The sequence below is a fragment of the Denticeps clupeoides genome, unplaced genomic scaffold, assembly GCF_900700375.1.
Source record: "Denticeps clupeoides unplaced genomic scaffold, fDenClu1.1, whole genome shotgun sequence".
Lineage (NCBI taxonomy): Eukaryota > Metazoa > Chordata > Actinopteri > Clupeiformes > Denticipitidae > Denticeps > Denticeps clupeoides.
The window spans coordinates 86,156-105,317 of NW_021630092.1; the positions used below are offsets into that span (position 1 = coordinate 86,156).

Below are 19,162 nucleotides of genomic sequence, written 5' to 3' on the forward strand. Positions count from 1 at the left end.
CTTTGAAGTCAGTATTGAAGTGTAGTACCTTACAATACATCTCAAACCAGAAGAAGTAGAAGAAGACCTCCTACTTATCCACTAAAACTCCGCCACTTCCATAACCTCAGGGGTGCATCTACTCTCCCATCTAATAACTGTATGAGAAAATGACTTTATTGTTTTCATTCACTACTTACTAAAGATATTTTTTAATGCTTTTGATAATGTACAAATGTAAATGTGTGAAAATAAAAGACATTATTAACATGTGATTTACCCCACAGCTATCAGATCTTACATTATTTCATGCTAATTGGCCCAGAGTCTCCTCATGGCAGCGCCCTCTCCTGCCTGTGTTCTGTCATTGAAGTATATAACTAAAGGAACAGAGTTAATACTATAGTAAAAATGTATATATATTTAAATAACATGAACAATAACACTAGGTTGTTTATAGATTTTTTGCCCCAGGAAATTTAAATGACATGCATTTGAGTATTAAAAATGATGTCGACTGTTGGTGCTGAGTGAGGTCACCCAGGTGAAGGTCATGCAACTGTTCAGAAGAATAGAGACAATTACACAGTCAAAAACCAAAAGTATAATGGCAATAATAATTAATATTAATAATGTTGTTCTCTCAAGGATCAAGATTCTCTCAAGATTTAATAGCACAACAGTTGATGAAGAGACTGTAATTACAGATAAACATGCATGAAATAATACAAATTTTATTTGTCACATACACGGTTTGATATGCAGTGAAATGCTTTAGCAATTTATTACAATTTTATGTTTTTAAATATAAAACATAAACTATGTGTAACAGGTAGGGTGAAGGTGTGCAAATGAGTAAAGAGAAAGTAAAATTTGTGCAGAATTCTGGGGGGATCGAGTCCAGAAGTGGTTGAAAGTGCTGGAGTGTATTAGAGTTCTATGAAGTGTTGTTGTATAACCTCCTCATCCTGTCTGTGTTGGACTTCCCTGATGGCAGCAGAGAGAAGAGTCCATTGTTGGGGTGGGTGAGGTCCTTCACTATCTTTCTGGCCCTGGTCCAGCACCGTTTGCTGTAGGTAGATTGAAGGTCAGGGAGCTTGGTACAGATGATGTGTTCGGCTGATGGAACCACCCTCTGTAGGGCTCGTCTGTCCTTCATGGTGCTGTTCCCGAACCAGGTTGAGATGTTTCCCGTCAGGATGCTCTCTATGGTGCAGGAGTAGAAGTTCCTGAGCACCTTGGAGGGCAGAGACGCTGCCGGTGGAGGTGGTAGAGACGCTGCCGGGCCTTTTTCACCACGGTGTTGATGTGACAGGACCATGACAGGTCCTGCGTGATGTTAACACCGAGGTATTGAGGTTGTCACATCTGTGTCAACGTGCAAACAAGAAACCCAAAGATGGTAGAAGGCTTATAATGAGAAGCTTGAAAGAGTCACACACGTGTAAGTATTTGGTGTTACTAAATAATCCCAGTAAAAAGGAGAACTTTCTGACGAGGTCCTGCTTGTGTTTAAATGAACTCTGACATTCGATTGCCACGTGTACTGGGTGTGGTCTCCTTGCATGACATGAATACCTTCATCACCAGCTGTGTCTCTGCATGCAGGCATTCCGGGGCGCAGGAAATGATGCCGACACAGAGCTCTCTTCTGATTGGCTGTCGCCTGAGTGGCAGGGTATAAAGCAGGAGCATGGAAGTGGAGGAGAACACCACCAGGATGGAGCAGCCAGCAGGGAGACAGCGTCTGCAACCAGGTAGGAACGTCATCGCGTTTCAGTGTGTAAACACCAGGGACAATAAAACACATTCAGATTATTTGATTATTCTGACATAAATGAACAAACACGTGTGTGTATGTGTGTGTGTGTGTGTGTGTGTGTGTTTCCCATAGTGATGCTCGTGCTCGCTGGTGTTCTGATCTTCTCTGTCTCTGGTGGAAAATCTGGAAAAGTGGAGCTGTTCTCTTCTCAGAACAGGTCAGAGATGCAGATGAGGCAGTTTTCCATCAACGGTATGACACAACACACACATGCACACACACACACACACACACACACACACACACGTGTTCGTTCATTTATGTCATCTTGGCAGAAGAGTGAAGGATTCAGGTGATGGTATCTGATGCCACAAGCCAACATGCCGCCTCTTGTTCTGTTATCGTTACGTTTGCTTTACCATCATCTCATGCGAAAAGAATCTTTTATTTTACACGAATAAGACGAGATTGTGTGTGAGGTTTATTGGTTTAATTAGGTCAATCAAGATTAATTAGACATCAATGAAGAATGACTAAATGTTTCTATGCTATAATACTATTTTCTAATCAAATTAGAGATGTGCTCTCTGTCTGTGTGTGTATTTTAGGGAGCGTTGAAGAACCACGTGTTCTCAGGTTACAGACACCATGTGGGAGTGAACATGATGGATACTGTTTTAATGGAATGTGCTTTTATGCACCTGATGAAGGAACTCCACTGTGCAGGTAAACATTTATCATTTCTCTCTCCTCTTTATCTCCTCTCCCTCTCTCTTCCCTCTTTACCTCCCTCTCTTCTCTCTCTCCTTTCCCTCTCTCTTTATCACCCTCTCTTCTCTTTCTCTCTTCTCCCTCTCTCTTTATCACCCTCTCTTCTCTTTCTCTCTTCTCCCTCTCTCCTCTCCCTTCCACCTTTTCATCACTGATGTGCCAGAGCCAGCGTGGACCGTAACCACCACCACGTTCTGGACTGTGTTGTGTGTGTCGGTTGTTTAGAAGGTTGTGTGTGTGTGTGTGTGCAGGTGTCATGCTACATTCAGTGGAGAACGTTGTGAACACATTATAATTCTGGAGAACAGCAGACAGTCCAGACAGGAGGAAGTGATTGGCATCAGTGTGGGCGTGTCTCTGCTGCTCTGCTGCCTCATCATCGCCCTCTACTGTTGTCTAAAAAAGAGGTCGACTACCATCAAACAATCACCATGGAAACTGACACGTACTGTACTGACATGTACTGTACTAACACATACTGTACTAAACATATACTGTACTGACACGTACTGTACTAAACATATACTGTACTGACACGTACTATACTAACACATACTGTACTGACACGTACTGTACTAAACATATACTGTACTGACACGTACTGTACTAACACATACTGTACTAAACATATACTGTACTGACACGTACTGTACTAAACATATACTGTACTGACACGTACTGTACTAACACATACTGTACTGACACGTACTGTACTAAACATATACTGTACTAACACACTGTACTGACATATACTGTACTGACACATACTGTACTAAACATATACTGTACTAACACACTGTACTGACGCATACTGTACTAACACATACTGTACTAAACATATACTGTACTAACACACTGTACTGACATATACTGTACTGACACGTACTGTACTGACACATACTGTACTAAACATATACTGTACTAACACGCTGTACTGACACATACTGTACTAACATATACTGTACTGACACGTACTGTACTGACACATACTGTACTAAACATATACTGTACTAACACGCTGTACTGACACATACTGTACTAACATATACTGTACTGACACGTACTGTACTAAACATATACTGTACTAACACACTGTACTGACACATACTGTACTAACATATACTGTACTGACACGTACTGTACTAAACACTTTATCAAGGCAAAGATCCTGTACCATTACAGTCATGTTTACTTCAACCTGGTTTTATTTTCTATATGTCTGCTTCAGACGGCAGAAGGAGACGCTGCCATATAAAAGCTACAGTGGAGAGACAGCAGTGTGATCAGCAGCCAGACCACGACCTTCATTCATCATTTTTCTACTGTAGATGCCTGTTTGTTATTTATTAGTAAATTAAAAAATATATATTTATACCTGAATAAATTCATCGTTTCATGGTTTGTCTTGGCTTGATGTATGCTGTGGTCTGCTCCAGCTAAGGCAACAGAAATAATATTTACAATCTCAACACAAAAAAAAAATCTGCTTTGATAACACATATTATAATAGACGAGCATGTTATGGTGTATAATGCAACCTTTACCTATAGAACGTTTGTAAAAAGCACCTCTGCGCAGTCTGATGACGATGCTACGTATGATTCCTCTTCACGTCTTCATTAACTGCAACTCCACCATGCAAATCCGCACTTAAACATCATCATTGTCAAACTCAATTGCACAAGGGGCCAGAAATAATGTCATCACGTTTTTAATGTGTGTGTGAGGCATGTATGCCAGATCCACCCCGGCCACCACACATAAGATCTCCTGGCTCCTGGACCGTTTCCACTCCGGTCCTGAAGATATCCTGGCTCCTGGACCGTTTCCACTCCGGCTTGAAGATCTCCTGGCTCCTGGACCGTTTCCACTCCGGCTTGAAGATCTCCTGGCTCCTGGACCGTTTCCACTCCGGTCCTGAAGATCTCCTGGCTCCTGGACCGTTTCCACTCCGGTCCTGAAGATATCCTGGCTCCTGGACCGTTTCCACTCCGGTCCTGAACTTCTCCTGGACCGTTTCCACTCCGGTCCTGAAGATCTCCTGGCTCCTGGACCGTTTCCACTCCGGTCCTGAAGATCTCCTGGCTCCTGGACCGTTTCCACTCCAGTCCTGAACATCTCCTGGCTCCTGGACCGTTTCCACTCCAGTTCTGAAGATCTCCTGGCTCCTGGACCGTTTCCACTCCGGTCCTGAAGATCTCCTGGCTCCTGGACCGTTTCCACTCTGGTCCTGAAGATCTCTTGGCTCCTGGACCGTTTCCACTCCGGTCCTGAACATCTCCTGGCTCCTGGACCGTTTCCACTCCAGTTCTGAAGATCTCCTGGCTCCTGGACCGTTTCCACTCCGGTCCTGAACTTCTCCTGGACCGTTTCCACTCCGGTCCTGAAGATCTCCTGGCTCCTGGACCGTTTCCACTCCAGTCCTGAACATCTCCTGGCTCCTGGACCGTTTCCACTCCAGTTCTGAAGATCTCCTGGCTCCTGGACCGTTTCCACTCCGGTCCTGAAGATCTCCTGGCTCCTGGACCGTTTCCACTCTGGTCCTGAAGATCTCTTGGCTCCTGGACCGTTTCCACTCCGGTCCTGAACATCTCCTGGCTCCTGGACCGTTTCCACTCCAGTTCTGAAGATCTCCTGGCTCCTGGACCGTTTCCACTCTGGTCCTGAACTTCTCCTGGACCGTTTCCACTCCGGTCCTGAAGATCTCCTGGCTCCTGGACCGTTTCCACTCCGGTCCTGAAGATCTCCTGGCTCCTGGACCGTTTCCACTCCAGTTCTGAAGATCTCCTGGCTCCTGGACCGTTTCCACTCCGGTCCTGAAGATCTCCTGGCTCCTGGACCGTTTCCACTCCGGTCCTGAACATCTCCTGGCTCCTGGACCGTTTCCACTCCGGTCCTGAAGATCTCCTGGCTCCTGGACCGTTTCCACTCCGGTCCTGAAGATCTCCTGGCTCCTGGACCGTTTCCACTCCGGTCCTGAAGATCTCCTGGCTCCTGGACCGTTTCCACTCCGGTCCTGAAGATCTCCTGGCTCCTGGACCGTTTCCACTCCGGTCCTGAAGATCTCCTGGCTCCTGGACCGTTTCCACTCCGGTCCTGAAGATCTCCTGGCTCCTGGACCGTTTCCACTCCGGTCCTGAAGATCTCCTGGCTCCTGGACCGTTTCCACTCCAGTGCTGAAGATCTCCTGGCTCCTGGACCGTTTCCACTCCAGTTCTGAAGATCTCCTGGCTCCTGGACCGTTTCCACTCCGGTCCTGAAGATCTCCTGGCTCCTGGACCGTTTCCACTCCGGTCCTGAAGATCTCCTGGCTCCTGGACCGTTTCCACTCCGGTCCTGAAGATCTCCTGGCTCCTGGACCGTTTCCACTCCGGTCCTGAAGATCTCCTGGCTCCTGGACCGTTTCCACTCCAGTGCTGAAGATCTCCTGGCTCCTGGACCGTTTCCACTCCAGTTCTGAAGATCTCCTGGCTCCTGGACCGTTTCCACTCCGGTCCTGAACTTCTCCTGGACCGTTTCCACTCCGGTCCTGAAGATCTCCTGGCTCCTGGACCGTTTCCACTCCGGTCCTGAAGATCTCCTGGCTCCTGGACCGTTTCCACTCCGGTCCTGAAGATCTCCTGGCTCCTGGACCGTTTCCACTCCAGTGCTGAAGATCTCCTGGCTCCTGGACCGTTTCCACTCCAGTTCTGAAGATCTCCTGGCTCCTGGACCGTTTCCACTCCGGTCCTGAACTTCTCCTGGACCGTTTCCACTCCGGTCCTGAAGATCTCCTGGCTCCTGGACCGTTTCCACTCCGGTCCTGAACTTCTCCTGGACCGTTTCCACTCCGGTCCTGAAGATCTCCTGGCTCCTGGACCGTTTCCACTCCGGTCCTGAAGATCTCCTGGCTCCTGGACCGTTTCCACTCCGGTCCTGAAGATCTCCTGGCTCCTGGACCGTTTCCACTCCGGTCCTGAAGATCTCCTGGCTCCTGGACCGTTTCCACTCCAGTGCTGAAGATCTCCTGGCTCCTGGACCGTTTCCACTCCAGTGCTGAAGATCTCCTGGCTCCTGGACCGTTTCCACTCCAGTGCTGAAGATCTCCTGGCTCCTGGACCGTTTCCACTCCAGTGCTGAAGATCTCCTGGCTCCGCTCCTGGTCTGTTGCGACTCCGGTCCAGCAGGCGGCGCTGCCGCGCTGTACGGCCGAGTCTCCGCGCTGCGGAGCAGGAGAAGCGGCGCGTCCTGACCTGATGGAACATGTCGTAGTATGTTTGTGACGGACATGGCGACTCGCAGCCAGGCCACCTGCAGGTTCCTTCTGCTGTGCGCCGGAAGTGCTGTCAGGTCGGAGGAATAACTTGACTTCTCCCGCTCCGTGAGTCTGTATCCGTCTTTCAGGAGCAAGATGGCGAGGAAGTGGGGGCTCGTCGCGGGGGTCGCCGCCGCCGTGCTGGCGGGGGTCTACGTGCTGTGGGGTCCCGGTCCGGACCGGAGGAAGCGGAGGACAGGTGAGTCCCGTCCCGTCCCGTCCCGTCCTCTGGTGGCCGAGGGTCCGAGCTGACTGGATGTCGGTTCCAGGCGCGGTTCCTGGCCTGAGGAACCTGGGGAACACCTGCTTCATGAACGCGCTGCTGCAGGGCCTGGCGGCCTGTCCCTCCTTCATCAGCTGGCTGGAGGACCGGCAGGGACCAGGACGGCGTCTGGCCAGGACCCTGCTGCGGCTGCTGCGAGGTCCTCTTCACTTCACTTCTTCATTAATACACGAGTTAATACATGTATTAACCGAGCGTGATGTTGGGCGTCCGCAGCTCTGTCGGGCCGGGTCCCCGCCGGGGACGTGGTGCTGGACGCGGGCTGCCTCCTCCTCACCCTGCGCCTCTACCGATGGCGAATTCATTCTTTCGAGGAGCAGGTGGGCGCCGCTTCTTCTCCTCACGACTAACGTGGTGAACGGATGATCTGACCCATCTTCTCCCAGGACGCCCACGAGCTGTTCCACGTCCTCACCGACTCGCTGGAGGAGGAGCGCGGCGCCCGGCGCCCCGCCGCCACCCACCTGTTCGACATGAGCTGCCTGGAGGTAACGCAGGTACGAGGCCCCGCCCCGTCCCGCCCCGCCCGCTCACCCGCGTACGCTCTGTCTCCTAGACGTCTCCGGACTCCGCGGAGAAGAACCTGCTGAGCAGAGTCCAAGGTCAGGTACCCGAGTTCAGCCCTGTGTTTCTGTCTGCTGCTTTAATGACGGGGACGTCTGGTTATTTCAGGTCCCCTGCCCCCCGTCCCCAGTCTGTGGAGGAGCCGCCATCCCTTCCACGGACATCTGACCAGCTTCATGGCCTGCAAGTGCTGCAAACAGCAGGTGCTGCTCCCATCATCTCGTTTCCAACTAAGTCCTTCACGCTCGGCTCGCGTTTTAATGTCCGGTCGAATGTCCGCAGAGTCCGCTTCGCTACGACTCGTTTGACAGCCTCTCGCTGTCCATCCCTTCAGTTTCGTGGGTAAGTCCATCAGAGGGACTTCGTATCTTCTATTTATTTTAAACTGCTTTCATGAACTTTACTTGTGTCCTCCAGGGTGGTCGTGTGACTTTAGACCATTGTCTCCAACATTTCATCTCCTCTGAAACCATTAAGGAGGTGGAGTGTGTGAACTGCACCAAGGTACGGGACATGTCCATCCTCTTCGTCGTCACCATGCTGTGTAGAAAGCGCTTGATCCAGAACCTCCTACCTCCCGCAGATGCAGGCTGGAGATTCTGGACGCGTCCTTCAAAGTCGGAGATCAACTTTTACTAAGCAGCTTAAACTGGGAAAGGTACTTCTTAAAGCATCTGATCTTCTGTCCATCTTATTGGAGATCTACTCTGGAGATCTACTGGAGGTTCTTCTCTTGGCCAGTTGGCATTGGCTGACTGGCTTTCGTCCCTGTGTAGATGCCCCAGTGCCTCTGCATCCACTTACAGAGGTTAACGTGGTCAAATGATGGGACGCCCTGCAAGAGGCAGGAACACGTGCAGTTCTCCGAGTTCCTGTCCATGGACCGCTACAAGTTCTGCACCTCCAGCCGTGCCCAGAGAATGCAGATCTCCAGAGGTCACGCAGCTTCAGACATTTTGTTACGCTCGGCTGCACTAGAGATCCCAGGTTAACAGATGCTCCTTGTGTTTCCTCCAGATGTAGAACCCTGTAGCAGGAACAACGGGGCTTTTCCACCACTGCTGCTCGACTTCAACCTGCCCTGCACCTACAGGTTCTTCACCTTTCTTCTCACCTCCTCACCACTTGCACCAAAGGCCACCTGTTTTCACCACTCTGTTTTCTCTCACTTCTCCTGAAGCTCCGAGTACCTGTACAGACTGATGTCCATGCTGGTCCACCATGGCGACGTGCATTCTGGACACTTTGTCACCTACCGCCGCTGCCCGTCCCCTTTCAGCGCGCAGTGGCTCTGGGTGTCTGATGACTCTGTCCGCAGAGCCAGTCTGCAGGAGGCCCTGTCCTCCAACGCCTACCTGCTCTTCTACGAGAGGGTCCAGAAGAAGCAGACCCCTTCCCTCTGATGCCTGTTCTGATGTGACCTTCACGTGAATCGCTGTAAAATCGCTGCTGTCTGGATTTATCTGCCCAAATAAACTCGGATTCTGTTTTTACGTTTATTTGCCTTCACTTACAAAAATGAAACTTTCGTTTCAAGTCTTCCTGCCAGACGCTTTATCAGTAAAAGAATCCCTGACCAAGGGACCGTCCCCACACTCGGCTCCCACGGGGACGATTCGTCACGTTTCCAGAGGATTCTCCGCACTTCCGCAGTGTAGAGTACTGCCACGGTACTCAGGCCCCGTAACCAGACGGTCCCGATCCCGAGCTGCCACTGAGGTCCCCGGGCGCCTGTCATGGTGTCCACTGCTCACCCAGGGTGATGGTTAAATACAGAGGACACGTTTCACCGTGTGCTGTGGTGCTGCGTATCACAATGACAATCACGTCACTTTCACAGTATGTACAGTACAGGCCAAAAGTTTCATTTAATGTGTTTTACATTTACAGCATTTATCAGGCGCCCTTATTACAGGGACAGTCCCCCCCTGGAGACACTCAGGGGTAAGTGTCTTGCTCAGGGACATGATGGTAGTAAGTGGGGTTTGAACCCTGGCCTTCATAGTGTGTTCGAGTGTGTTACCCACTATCTTCATGACCATTTACGTTGGTAGATTCTCACTGAAGGCATCAAAACTATGAATGAACACATGTGGAGTTCTGGACTTAACAAAAAAAGGTGAAATAAGTGAAAACATGTTTTATATTCTAGTTTCTTTGCTCTGGTTACTGCTTTGCACACTCTTGGCATTCTCTCGATGAGCTTCAAGAGGTCGTCACCTGAAATGCTTCTCCAACAGTCTTGAAGGAGTTCCCAGAGGTGTTTAGCACTTGTTGGTCCAGCTCACCCCAAACCATCTGGATTGGGTTCAGGTCCGGTGACTGTGGAGGTCAGGTCTCCACTTTTTGTTAAGTACAGAACTCCACATGTGTTCATTCATAGTTTTGATGCCTTCAGTGAGAAAATATGAAGATAAAGAAGACACGTTGAATGAGAAGGTGTCCAGACTTTTGTCCTGTACTGTATGTCAATAAATGTCCCACTCGTGGGACTAATAAAGGATCTTATCTTAACGCTTTAAAGAACTTGAAAGTTGTATAATACTGACTATCCCTCATGATATTTTCAATATGGCGCCTCATCTGTGGTTCTCAAACACAGAGAAGAACAAGAAGAACCGTGGTTGTTTAATGGTTTATTCAGCATGCGTTCCGTTGTCTTTTCTCCTCACTTCCTCCCCGAGGCCAGGTACGCGTACCAGAACAGCGCCACCACGTTGGAGAAGAGAACTCGGAACTGGAAAGAACAGCAGAGGGAGATGGAATTAACGGCAATGTTCTCAGCGAAGCTGAGCAGGCCGTCAACACCGGCTCACCTGCACAGGAACGTAGTTAATGTTGACGAACTGGAACGGGGTCCAAACCTTCCAGTTCATGGTCAGAGCTGCTAAATAATCTCTCCTTACTTTCTGAGCAAAGTCCTGCCACCTTCTACCCTGCAATTCAAAGACAAAGTTATTCCACGTATAAAAGGTTGAAAGATTTGTGGGGGAAATGGCTGAAGGAGACCTCCAGAACGTTCATGACCAGGAAGAAGAGCAGGAGCAGCAACGGGGCATAGAGCAGGCGGTCCAGCAGCAGCCTCTTCACCATGAAGTGGGGCTGAGAGGCTGGCAGCAGAACCTCCAGCATCTGGTAGAAGTGGTGACTACAAGGCCCTGTGATGCACAGACTGACAGAACGCCGGTGGTGAGGGACGTCACGGCTCTCCACACCAAGCTGAACTTCGACCCCACGTCCTCCTACCCGTAACCAGCGAAGCGAAGCGGTCCCAGCGCGTCCAGGCTCTTCACCGGACTGCTGGCCTGGACAGATCTTCGTCCCTCCAGGGCCTGAGACAACACGTTCCCCAGCGCTGACAAGACGCCACTGCCAACACAGGCCAAGATGAGGCCACACATGACACCACAGACGAATAATGCCACCGTGGAGGCTCACCTGGTGATGGACTTGGTCATTATGGGATATTTGTGCAGAAGTCGCAGGTACTGCTGCAGGAGTCTCGCGAGAACGCGCATGTCGCACCCCGACAGGAGACCAGGCGACAATAACGCGGAGCGACGTGGACTCGGGACTCGGACCCCCGACCCCGCGTCACGTGACAGGGGTCTTCACTACGTGCATGTCCCCCTTCTCCCTGACCTCCGTCCATATGTCTCCTTAACAGAATTACTCCACTAACGCCGGATACTAAAATAGAAATAACCAACGTGGAGAGAAGCTCCGAGGTATCTGGAGAGGAACCTCGTGATAATAATTAACGCGGGGGGACCTGAGTCGGGGACCGTGTGTCGGGGACCGTGCGGGACGCTCCGCGACGTGCACTTTGACGACGGTCCCTTGCGCGCAATTGGCGGACGGCGTTCATGTGACGACATGATGAAGGATCTGCGGTCCAGCTTCTCCAGGACATGATGCGCCGCGGAGTCGCGCCTGGAGGAGAAGAAGGACCGTGATGGAGGACGACCTGTTCCAGCTGCGCCAGCTCCCGTGAGTTCCTTTTCCTGCGGGGAGGGTGGGCGGCGGGGTGCAGCATCATCTCCATCCATCATGGAGCATCTCGTCATGCGTGGTCTTCCACTGTAATGGAGCTGGCGTGAAGATGGTGGGCAGGGACGGAGGAGACCATGGAAACCACCTCCTCCATCTTCTTCCCTGATTCCCTGTAATTATTCATGTTCATGTTCTGGGTGACAGGACTGCTGTTTACTCCCCATTTACAGCATTGTCCAGAGTGACAGGGACATTCCCGCCCCTGGAGACACTCAGGGTTAAGTGTCCTGCTCAGGGACACGATGGTAGTAAGTGGGAGTTGAACCTTCTGGTTCATAAGTACCCACCAGGCTACTACCACCTACAAACCTTCACGTAGAGAAGCGGGACGTGAGAGGAGGAGTAGTTATTTCTTCTGATGCCCCGAGAGGCCCTTTTTACAAGGGGGAGGAGCCTGTAGGCATGATTGACAGCTCTTGCACATCTTACTTCCCAAAAAATCGCAGTGTTGGCAGATACGTCATAGCTTCAGCCATAAAACATCCAAGTAACGTGAAAAGACCAGTGGAACATCTCAGTCACTTCACAGGAAGAAGTTTGTCCTCCTCCCTTCCTCATAACAACACGTCTTCACCACAATCCTGGAGGTGCCAGTAGCAAGAACCTGATGGGTCACGGGCAGCATTTACCAGACGCCCTCATACAGAGCGACTTACAATCAGTAGTTACGGGGACAGTCCCCCCCTGGAGACACTCAGGGTTAAGTGTCCTGCTCAGGGACACGATGGTAGTAAGTGGGGTTTGAACCTGGGTCTTCTGGACCCAGATTTCCCAGGACGCGCCGTTTCACCGTCTGTAGCTTTATATGCAAATGAGGAGGAGAGCGGCCAATAGAAAAAAATTCCAGATCCGACCGCCTGAGCTTCTGCTCTCTGAACGGTGAAGCCGTTCACACCGACCGCCATTTCTAGCCACCGCAGGACCATAGACAGGCTGGAGGAACTCGGATTAATGTTCAATCATCTCACAAAGGGTGACTTGTGTATGGCAGCGTGGTGAAGTTCTGTCGCACCGGGGAGAGCAGCCGCTCTGAGGACGAGAGCGTGAGGAGGGAACATCAAGTCCAGATTGGGCCTGGACAGAACGATCTGGATGACGGTGCTCCAGTTCCCAGGGAGTTCGCCAATCCTACTGATGGTAGATCTTTCCAGGTTTCCCATGTGGCTGTAGATGCTGGTGAGAGTTCGGTCTGTGTTCAGGTCTCATTTGATTTCCTCTCAGACACCTTCATGGTTGAAGATGCAGTGGAGGCCATCGGCTTTGGAACCTTCCAGTGGAAACTGTCCATCCTAACTGGACTGTCATGGGTGAGAACTGGATGTTGGATCAATAATGAAACCAGTTGATTCAGATCATGTGACTGTTCAGTAATTGATGTTCATGTCTGGTACAGATGGCTGATGCTATGGAGATGATGATCCTCAGCATATTAGCTCCACAGCTGCACTGTGACTGGAGACTTCCCAGCTGGGAAGTGGCTCTGCTCACTTCTGTATGAAACACACATATGCATACACACACATACACTACACACACACACCACACACACCACACGCACACTCCACACACTACACACACCACACACACCACACACACACCACACACTCCACACACACACACACACACACAAACACCAACACACACTCCACACACTACACACACACACACCACACACACACACCACACCACACCCACACATACACCACACCACACACACACACCACACACTACACACACACACCCCACACACACATACCCTACACACACACACCACACACACCACACGCACACTCCACACACATACACACACCACACACATACCACCACCACACACACACACCACACACACACTCACCACACATACACACACACCACCACACACACATACACACACACGCACACTCCACACACATACACACACACGCACACACTACACACACACACCACACACAACACACGCACACTCACCACACATACACACACCACACACACCACATACACACCACACCACACACACATACACACCACACGCACACTCCACACACGCACACACTACACACACACCACACGCACATCCACACACATACACACACACACACACAATACACCACACACCACACACACACACACACACATACCACACACCACACACAAACCCCACACACACATTACACACACACCACACACACCACACGCACACTCCACACACATACACACACACGCACACACTACACACACACACCACACACACACCACACGCACAACATCCACACACACATACACACACCACACACATACACACACCACACACACACACCACACACACTCCACACACATACACCACACACACCACACACACATACACACACACGCACACTCCACACACATACACACACACGCACACACTACACACACACACCACACACACCACACGCACACTCCACACACATACACAACACACACAAACACATACACACACACACACACACACACACACACTACACACACACCACACACACCACACGCACACTCCACACACATACACACACCACACACACCACATACACACACACCACACACACACCACACACACATACACACACACCACACACACACAACACGCACACTCCACACACATACACACACACGCACACACTACACACACACACACTACACCACACACCACACACACACACGCACACTCCCACACACACACACACCACACACACCACCATACACACACCACCACACACACACCACACACACATACACACACACCACACACACACCCCACACACATACACACACACGCACCACACACCACACACACCACACGCACACTCCACACACATACACACACCACGCACACACTACACACACACACCACACACATACACACACCACACACACCACATACCACACCACACACGCACACACTACACACACACCACACACACCACACGCACACTCCACACACATACACACACCACATACACACACACCTTTGTTTTTATTGCAGCCATTTGCTAAATGTACTGCACCCCAAATGGCTGCAATATAACAGAGTGAACATTTTGAGGGGTTCGGAATACTTTCCGGAGCCACTGTTCTTTCTGTTGTCATGGAGTGTGTATCTCAGAAGATCACTTCTGTGGTCAGTTGTGCCTTGTCTATAACATCATTTATGTCATTGTCAATCAATTTGATTTTTAAAATCCAGTAAGCCGATATTGTGCCACGCGCCACAGCTACGTAGGGTGATGTTAGAATATGAAGAATAGAATAACGTTCTTTAAACGTTAAATAAAATGTTCTTCTTGTACAACCAGGTGGTGTTTGTTGGAATGATGGTCAGTTCCTCGCTTTGGGGGAACATAGCGGATAAGTACGGCAGGAAAGTGGTAATTAGAAACACTATTGGCTGATTGGCTTGTTAAATGTTGTTTACAGGTCAAGTGACTAATGTGTGTGTGTGTGTGTGTGTGTGTCACAGGGCTTGAAGATGAGTGTATTGTGGACCCTGTTTTATGGAATCCTCAGCTCTTTTGCTCCCATCTATGGATGGATTCTGTTCCTCCGGGCTCTGGTGGGATTTGGTATTGGTGGAGCACCACAGTCGTAAGTATTAAAATATCATTTACACCCAGTAGGAGTTCCTCTCCAGTAAACAATGTGTTTTTATGTCCGTGTACATATTCAGACCTCATATCTACTTCATGCTCCCATGATGTTCAACACAGCTTCTCTCCTTAGAGTGACACTGTATGCAGAGTTTTTGCCAATGAAGTCCCGAGCCACGTGTATTTTGTTGATTGAGGTACGAGCCACACTTCATTATGATTAATTAGACTCAGTGCAAGTGACACATCTAATGACGTGTCTTCCCTTGAGTAGATATTCTGGGCACTAGGCACGGTATTTGAGGTGATGCTGGCTCTGTTGGTGATGCCAACCCTGGGCTGGCGCTGGCTGCTGGCCCTTTCCACCATCCCACTCTTCATCTTCGCGCTTCTCTGTTACGTAAGTACGAGAGTGACTGAGACGAGCGCCGTTGTGGAGGTGAAGAAAGACTGCAGTCTGTGTGTTGGTGTTGAGAACAGTGGCTGCCAGAGAGCGCCCGCTACGACGTCCTGACCGGGAACCAGGAGAAAGCCCTGGCCACCCTCCAGCGCATTGCCAAGGAGAACCGAGTACCCATGCCCCTGGGGAAACTCATTGCTGCTAGACAGGTAATACCGCTGGTTTTACACTGCGTACTAGTTTTATTGGAGAGAAGTGACTAAAGCTCTTTGTAGGTGTGGTATTCTGGGTGATTTAGACACCCTCCTGTCCATATGTCACATGTGTAAGGTCGATCACGTTTTAAAATGCATCAAAACACAACAAATTGCTGAAAGCGTGCCATGCAGTATATATAACACTTACCATATATATAAATGAAAATGAGGTTTTCCCCTGAATGTATAAAACCACCCAATCATATCATAATTTAATGCTTTTAATTCTTTTTTCATAACTGGGCTTGGAAAACAGCACACAAGTGAAAGAAAATGACAGTTCATATATCATTTGACATATGCATACATATTTTGGTATAATGATATTAAGCAGTAAAACATGTTGTTCTGTTGTATATTAATTGTATATTTGAGATTTCAGTATCGGTGTTTTTTTATGCATCCTAACTAATATTTTGTCTGCTAGGAGGAACGTGGGAAGATCCAGGACCTTTTCTCTCAGAACTTTCGCTGGACTACCATCCTTCTCTGGTTCATTTGGTGAGAGCGAGTTACACCTTCCAGCTCAAATTGCCTGTATTTGACTGAAAATTCTGGTCAAACATTGAAATAAGAAAAGAAAACATTTACTGCAGTTAAATAGACATTGAACAGGGAAGAAGCTGGATCTCCTTCTCAGTATCGGGCCCTGCTTATGGAGAGGATATCAGGACATTTCCCTGTAAATGGCTGGGGTTCAAGTGGGGTATTTGAAGATTGTTAATTAACAGCTTTAAGGTCCATTTACTTCATTTGTCCAGAGCGACTTGCCGATCCCCCTGGACACGGCTCCGGGGCTCAGGTAGGGTAGAGGTAGAGGTTCATCTGAAGAGGTAACCCAAAACCATCAGGAGGTCCAGGAACCAGAAGAGCTTCCACAAGGCCGTGATGAACAGGCGTGGAACTGTGTTTGCGGGCTGCTTTGGTTGGACAGGCTGCTGGTTGGCAGGTGGAGTTGAGACAGGACCTCAGTATTGTTTGTGGAAGACATCATAAGATATTGTATGTGTCCGGATGTTGACCCCTGAGGAACATTATAACATTTTTATATTTATGTCAGAGCACCAGCGCAGGTATTGGACTGGGATTGGTAGAACTGAACCCACTGTATAGGGTCAACAGAGTGTTGAATTATTTTATTTAGCCAACAACTCAAAGAGTCCAAAATGAAACTTTTCTGTCTATTTCAGGTTTTCAAACGCCTTTTCTTATTATGGTCTGGTTCTGTTGACCACAGAGCTTTTCCAAGAGGGCGATGCATGTGGTGGTAAGTGTAAAAATGCCGTCCTAAAACGATTTAGCGTGAGGTGGCTGAAATGAAAATCTCTTTTGCACCCCGCGTTCAGTGTCCAAACGTAGAAAAGAACCAGCGTGCAGCCTGGAGTGCAAGTTCCTCATCTCAGACGACTACAAGGATCTGCTCTGGACGACCCTCTCTGAATTCCCAGGTCATTTTCTTTCATCAACAGCGCCTTATTAAATCCACCGAGCATCAACGCGCTGAGCGCACTTCATCCTGTACTGAACGACATTTTGCAGGCCTGCTTGTTACCCTCTGGGCGATTGATCGTCTTGGGAGGAGGAAGACGATGGCCCTGTGCTTCTTTGTGTTCTCCTTGTGCATTGTGCCTCTATTTGCCTGCATTGGAAGGTGAAAGAACGTTCAGTTGGCTTTTTACACAACGTATGAGGTTTGTATTCATGTATTTATATGTATGGGCTTGACTCTGCTGCAGGACGTCACTAACTGTCCTGATATTCATTGCAAGAGCTTTCATTGCGGGAGGCTTCCAGGCTGCGTATGTCTACACTCCTGAGGTTGGTGGCTCCATATTGTCATAAGAAGTGGTTAGAGTGACAGACTTCTCATCTGATATGTCACTGGTTTGTAGGTGTACCCTACAGCTACGAGGGCCCTGGGACTCGGCACCAGTAGTGGAATGGCCAGAGTCGGGGCTCTAGTCACACCATTTGTAGCTCAGGTGCAGAACCAGAAGGAACTATGATATTTAACATGACTGAAAACAGCACCGAGCCTCATTTCCAATCTACCTGCTTGTTCGTAGGTGATGCTGGAGTCGTCTGTGTACCTCACCCTGTCTGTCTACTGCTGCTGTTGTCTGCTGGCAGCCATCGCTTCGTGTGCCCTGCCTATAGAGACCACTGGGCGTGGCCTGCAGGAGGCTAGCCATCACGAATGGGGCCAGGAGATGCTGGGCCGCGATACGGATATTCCTCACTCCAGCTCTGGCTCGCAGGACTGAATGGAACAGTGGAAAGATGGAATGATGTGGTCATTAAGAAGGATCCAACCAGTGTCATGTGGTAGGAAACCACTGATATGGGATGTGCAGAAGGTTGTCTAGGGAGGAGCTTCCATAACTTCACATGAGAACGAAAGTGAACACTGTCAGCAGCTGTGTGGAGAGGTCATTTCATGAGGCCAGTGTCATAGTTTATTCTTTTCTCTTGCGTTTTTTCAAGTAAGTGTAGCAGATGGCTACCAAGACACATGCCCGGTACGAAACAACTTTCCTCTCACTAGGGTGGACTGATTAGATGCTGGGAGAAGAGTCATCTAAGGCTCAGTGGTGGCCATCTCCCAGCTTGAGAAGGTAGCATATGGGATTCTTTTCCCACAAATCTAGATGCCATATTGAGAGTTTGGGAACCCAGCTGACTGTTTTTGGCCTAAACGGTCTGTTGTTTGATACTGAAGACTAAATCTGCAACAGCATATATCATGTGAACATGTACACTGCATAATGCTTCATCACGTCATCAAGTAAGTTTTGGAGATTTGATGGGTACTTGGGGAGGAAGAGTTTGGGGTCTCTGTGCCCTTCGGTCGTGGAAAGAGAGTATGAAGATGTGCAGGACTGCATTTATGGATGAAGACCTTTCGATGCACGTGTAGGATGCTTGGTGACTGTGTTTGGTTTCGTTTGTTTGCGGTTGGCTGTATTGGTGGAGAGTGGAATAGTGAATAAATTCTGTGCGATGCCGTGTCCTGCAAGCTCTTCACACGCCTCCATTTTACGGCTGCATTCAGTGCACTGATCCTCGCCAATGTGTTACATGTACAAGCAAAATTAAAGAAGTACTTCGGATTTAAGTTTTCTTTTCCTTTTACTAGCTTGTATTGAGAACATTTGATGCTATAAATTTTAGGAAATTCT

At 49.3% G+C, this 19,162-nt stretch overlaps 4 protein-coding genes across 5 annotated transcripts; 3 read left to right on the forward strand and 1 right to left on the reverse strand.

Moving 5' to 3' along the window:
• The first annotated feature begins 1,703 nt into the window (after positions 1-1,703).
• Positions 1,704-3,896, forward strand: LOC114783331 (epigen-like). The gene is made up of 5 exons (XM_028968769.1): positions 1,704-1,736; positions 1,874-1,993; positions 2,350-2,467; positions 2,764-2,919; positions 3,741-3,896. Exons 2-5 carry the CDS (start codon positions 1,876-1,878, stop codon positions 3,793-3,795), a joined length of 447 nt encoding a protein of 148 aa, XP_028824602.1. The 5' UTR covers positions 1,704-1,736; positions 1,874-1,875; the 3' UTR covers positions 3,796-3,896.
• A 2,789-nt stretch (positions 3,897-6,685) lies between these two features.
• On the forward strand, positions 6,686-9,150 carry LOC114783338 (ubiquitin carboxyl-terminal hydrolase 30). The gene is made up of 12 exons (XM_028968782.1): positions 6,686-7,005; positions 7,076-7,228; positions 7,306-7,409; positions 7,476-7,577; positions 7,646-7,691; positions 7,762-7,856; positions 7,936-7,995; positions 8,071-8,157; positions 8,237-8,311; positions 8,430-8,589; positions 8,671-8,746; positions 8,834-9,150. The coding sequence occupies exons 1-12, from the start codon at positions 6,903-6,905 to the stop codon at positions 9,054-9,056; spliced, it is 1,284 nt and encodes a 427-aa protein (XP_028824615.1). The 5' UTR covers positions 6,686-6,902; the 3' UTR covers positions 9,057-9,150.
• A 1,126-nt stretch (positions 9,151-10,276) lies between these two features.
• LOC114783350 (peroxisomal membrane protein 2-like) lies at positions 10,277-11,805 on the reverse strand. Its single transcript, XM_028968795.1, has 5 exons — positions 11,092-11,805; positions 10,900-11,022; positions 10,663-10,825; positions 10,470-10,589; positions 10,277-10,390 (listed from the first exon to the last, which is right to left on the reverse strand). The coding sequence occupies exons 1-5, from the start codon at positions 11,169-11,171 to the stop codon at positions 10,322-10,324; spliced, it is 555 nt and encodes a 184-aa protein (XP_028824628.1). The 5' UTR covers positions 11,172-11,805; the 3' UTR covers positions 10,277-10,321.
• svopa (SV2 related protein a) lies at positions 10,584-19,093 on the forward strand. Of its 2 annotated transcripts, XM_028968792.1 has the most exons (16): positions 10,584-11,643; positions 12,698-12,843; positions 12,928-13,013; positions 13,100-13,198; positions 15,036-15,107; positions 15,200-15,324; positions 15,460-15,523; positions 15,601-15,726; positions 15,807-15,935; positions 16,411-16,484; positions 17,174-17,250; positions 17,330-17,431; positions 17,523-17,634; positions 17,720-17,801; positions 17,876-17,965; positions 18,050-19,093. In XM_028968792.1, the coding sequence occupies exons 1-16, from the start codon at positions 11,609-11,611 to the stop codon at positions 18,245-18,247; spliced, it is 1,617 nt and encodes a 538-aa protein (XP_028824625.1). In that variant the 5' UTR covers positions 10,584-11,608; the 3' UTR covers positions 18,248-19,093. The 2 variants fall into 2 exon arrangements, with proteins under 2 accessions (XP_028824625.1, XP_028824627.1); XM_028968794.1 differs by lacking the exon at positions 13,100-13,198.
• The last annotated feature ends 69 nt before the right edge of the window (positions 19,094-19,162 follow it).

Bases quoted from the DNA above. Each gene is read 5' to 3' on its own strand.
- LOC114783331 (XM_028968769.1), top strand. From the start codon at position 1,876: ATGCTCGTGCTCGCTGGTGTTCTGATCTTCTCTGTCTCTGGTGGAAAA. The intron at 1,994-2,349 runs GTATGACACAAC...TGTGTATTTTAG, and splicing joins GAGGCAGTTTTCCATCAACG to GGAGCGTTGAAGAACCACGT. The intron at 2,920-3,740 runs GTCGACTACCAT...TGTCTGCTTCAG, and splicing joins TACTGTTGTCTAAAAAAGAG to ACGGCAGAAGGAGACGCTGC.
- LOC114783338 (XM_028968782.1), top strand. From the start codon at position 6,903: ATGGCGAGGAAGTGGGGGCTCGTCGCGGGGGTCGCCGCCGCCGTGCTG. The intron at 7,229-7,305 runs GTCCTCTTCACT...GGGCGTCCGCAG, and splicing joins CCTGCTGCGGCTGCTGCGAG to CTCTGTCGGGCCGGGTCCCC. The intron at 7,578-7,645 runs GTAACGCAGGTA...TCTGTCTCCTAG, and splicing joins TCGACATGAGCTGCCTGGAG to ACGTCTCCGGACTCCGCGGA.
- LOC114783350 (XM_028968795.1), bottom strand. From the start codon at position 11,171: ATGCGCGTTCTCGCGAGACTCCTGCAGCAGTACCTGCGACTTCTGCAC. The intron at 10,826-10,899 runs GTAGGAGGACGT...GCGTTCTGTCAG, and splicing joins CTTCGCTTCGCTGGTTACGG to TCTGTGCATCACAGGGCCTT. The intron at 10,391-10,469 runs GTGAGCCGGTGT...TGTTCTTTCCAG, and splicing joins TTAACTACGTTCCTGTGCAG to TTCCGAGTTCTCTTCTCCAA.
- svopa (XM_028968792.1), top strand. From the start codon at position 11,609: ATGGAGGACGACCTGTTCCAGCTGCGCCAGCTCCC. The intron at 11,644-12,697 runs GTGAGTTCCTTT...TGTGTATGGCAG, and splicing joins TTCCAGCTGCGCCAGCTCCC to CGTGGTGAAGTTCTGTCGCA. The intron at 15,936-16,410 runs GTAATACCGCTG...TTTGTCTGCTAG, and splicing joins AACTCATTGCTGCTAGACAG to GAGGAACGTGGGAAGATCCA.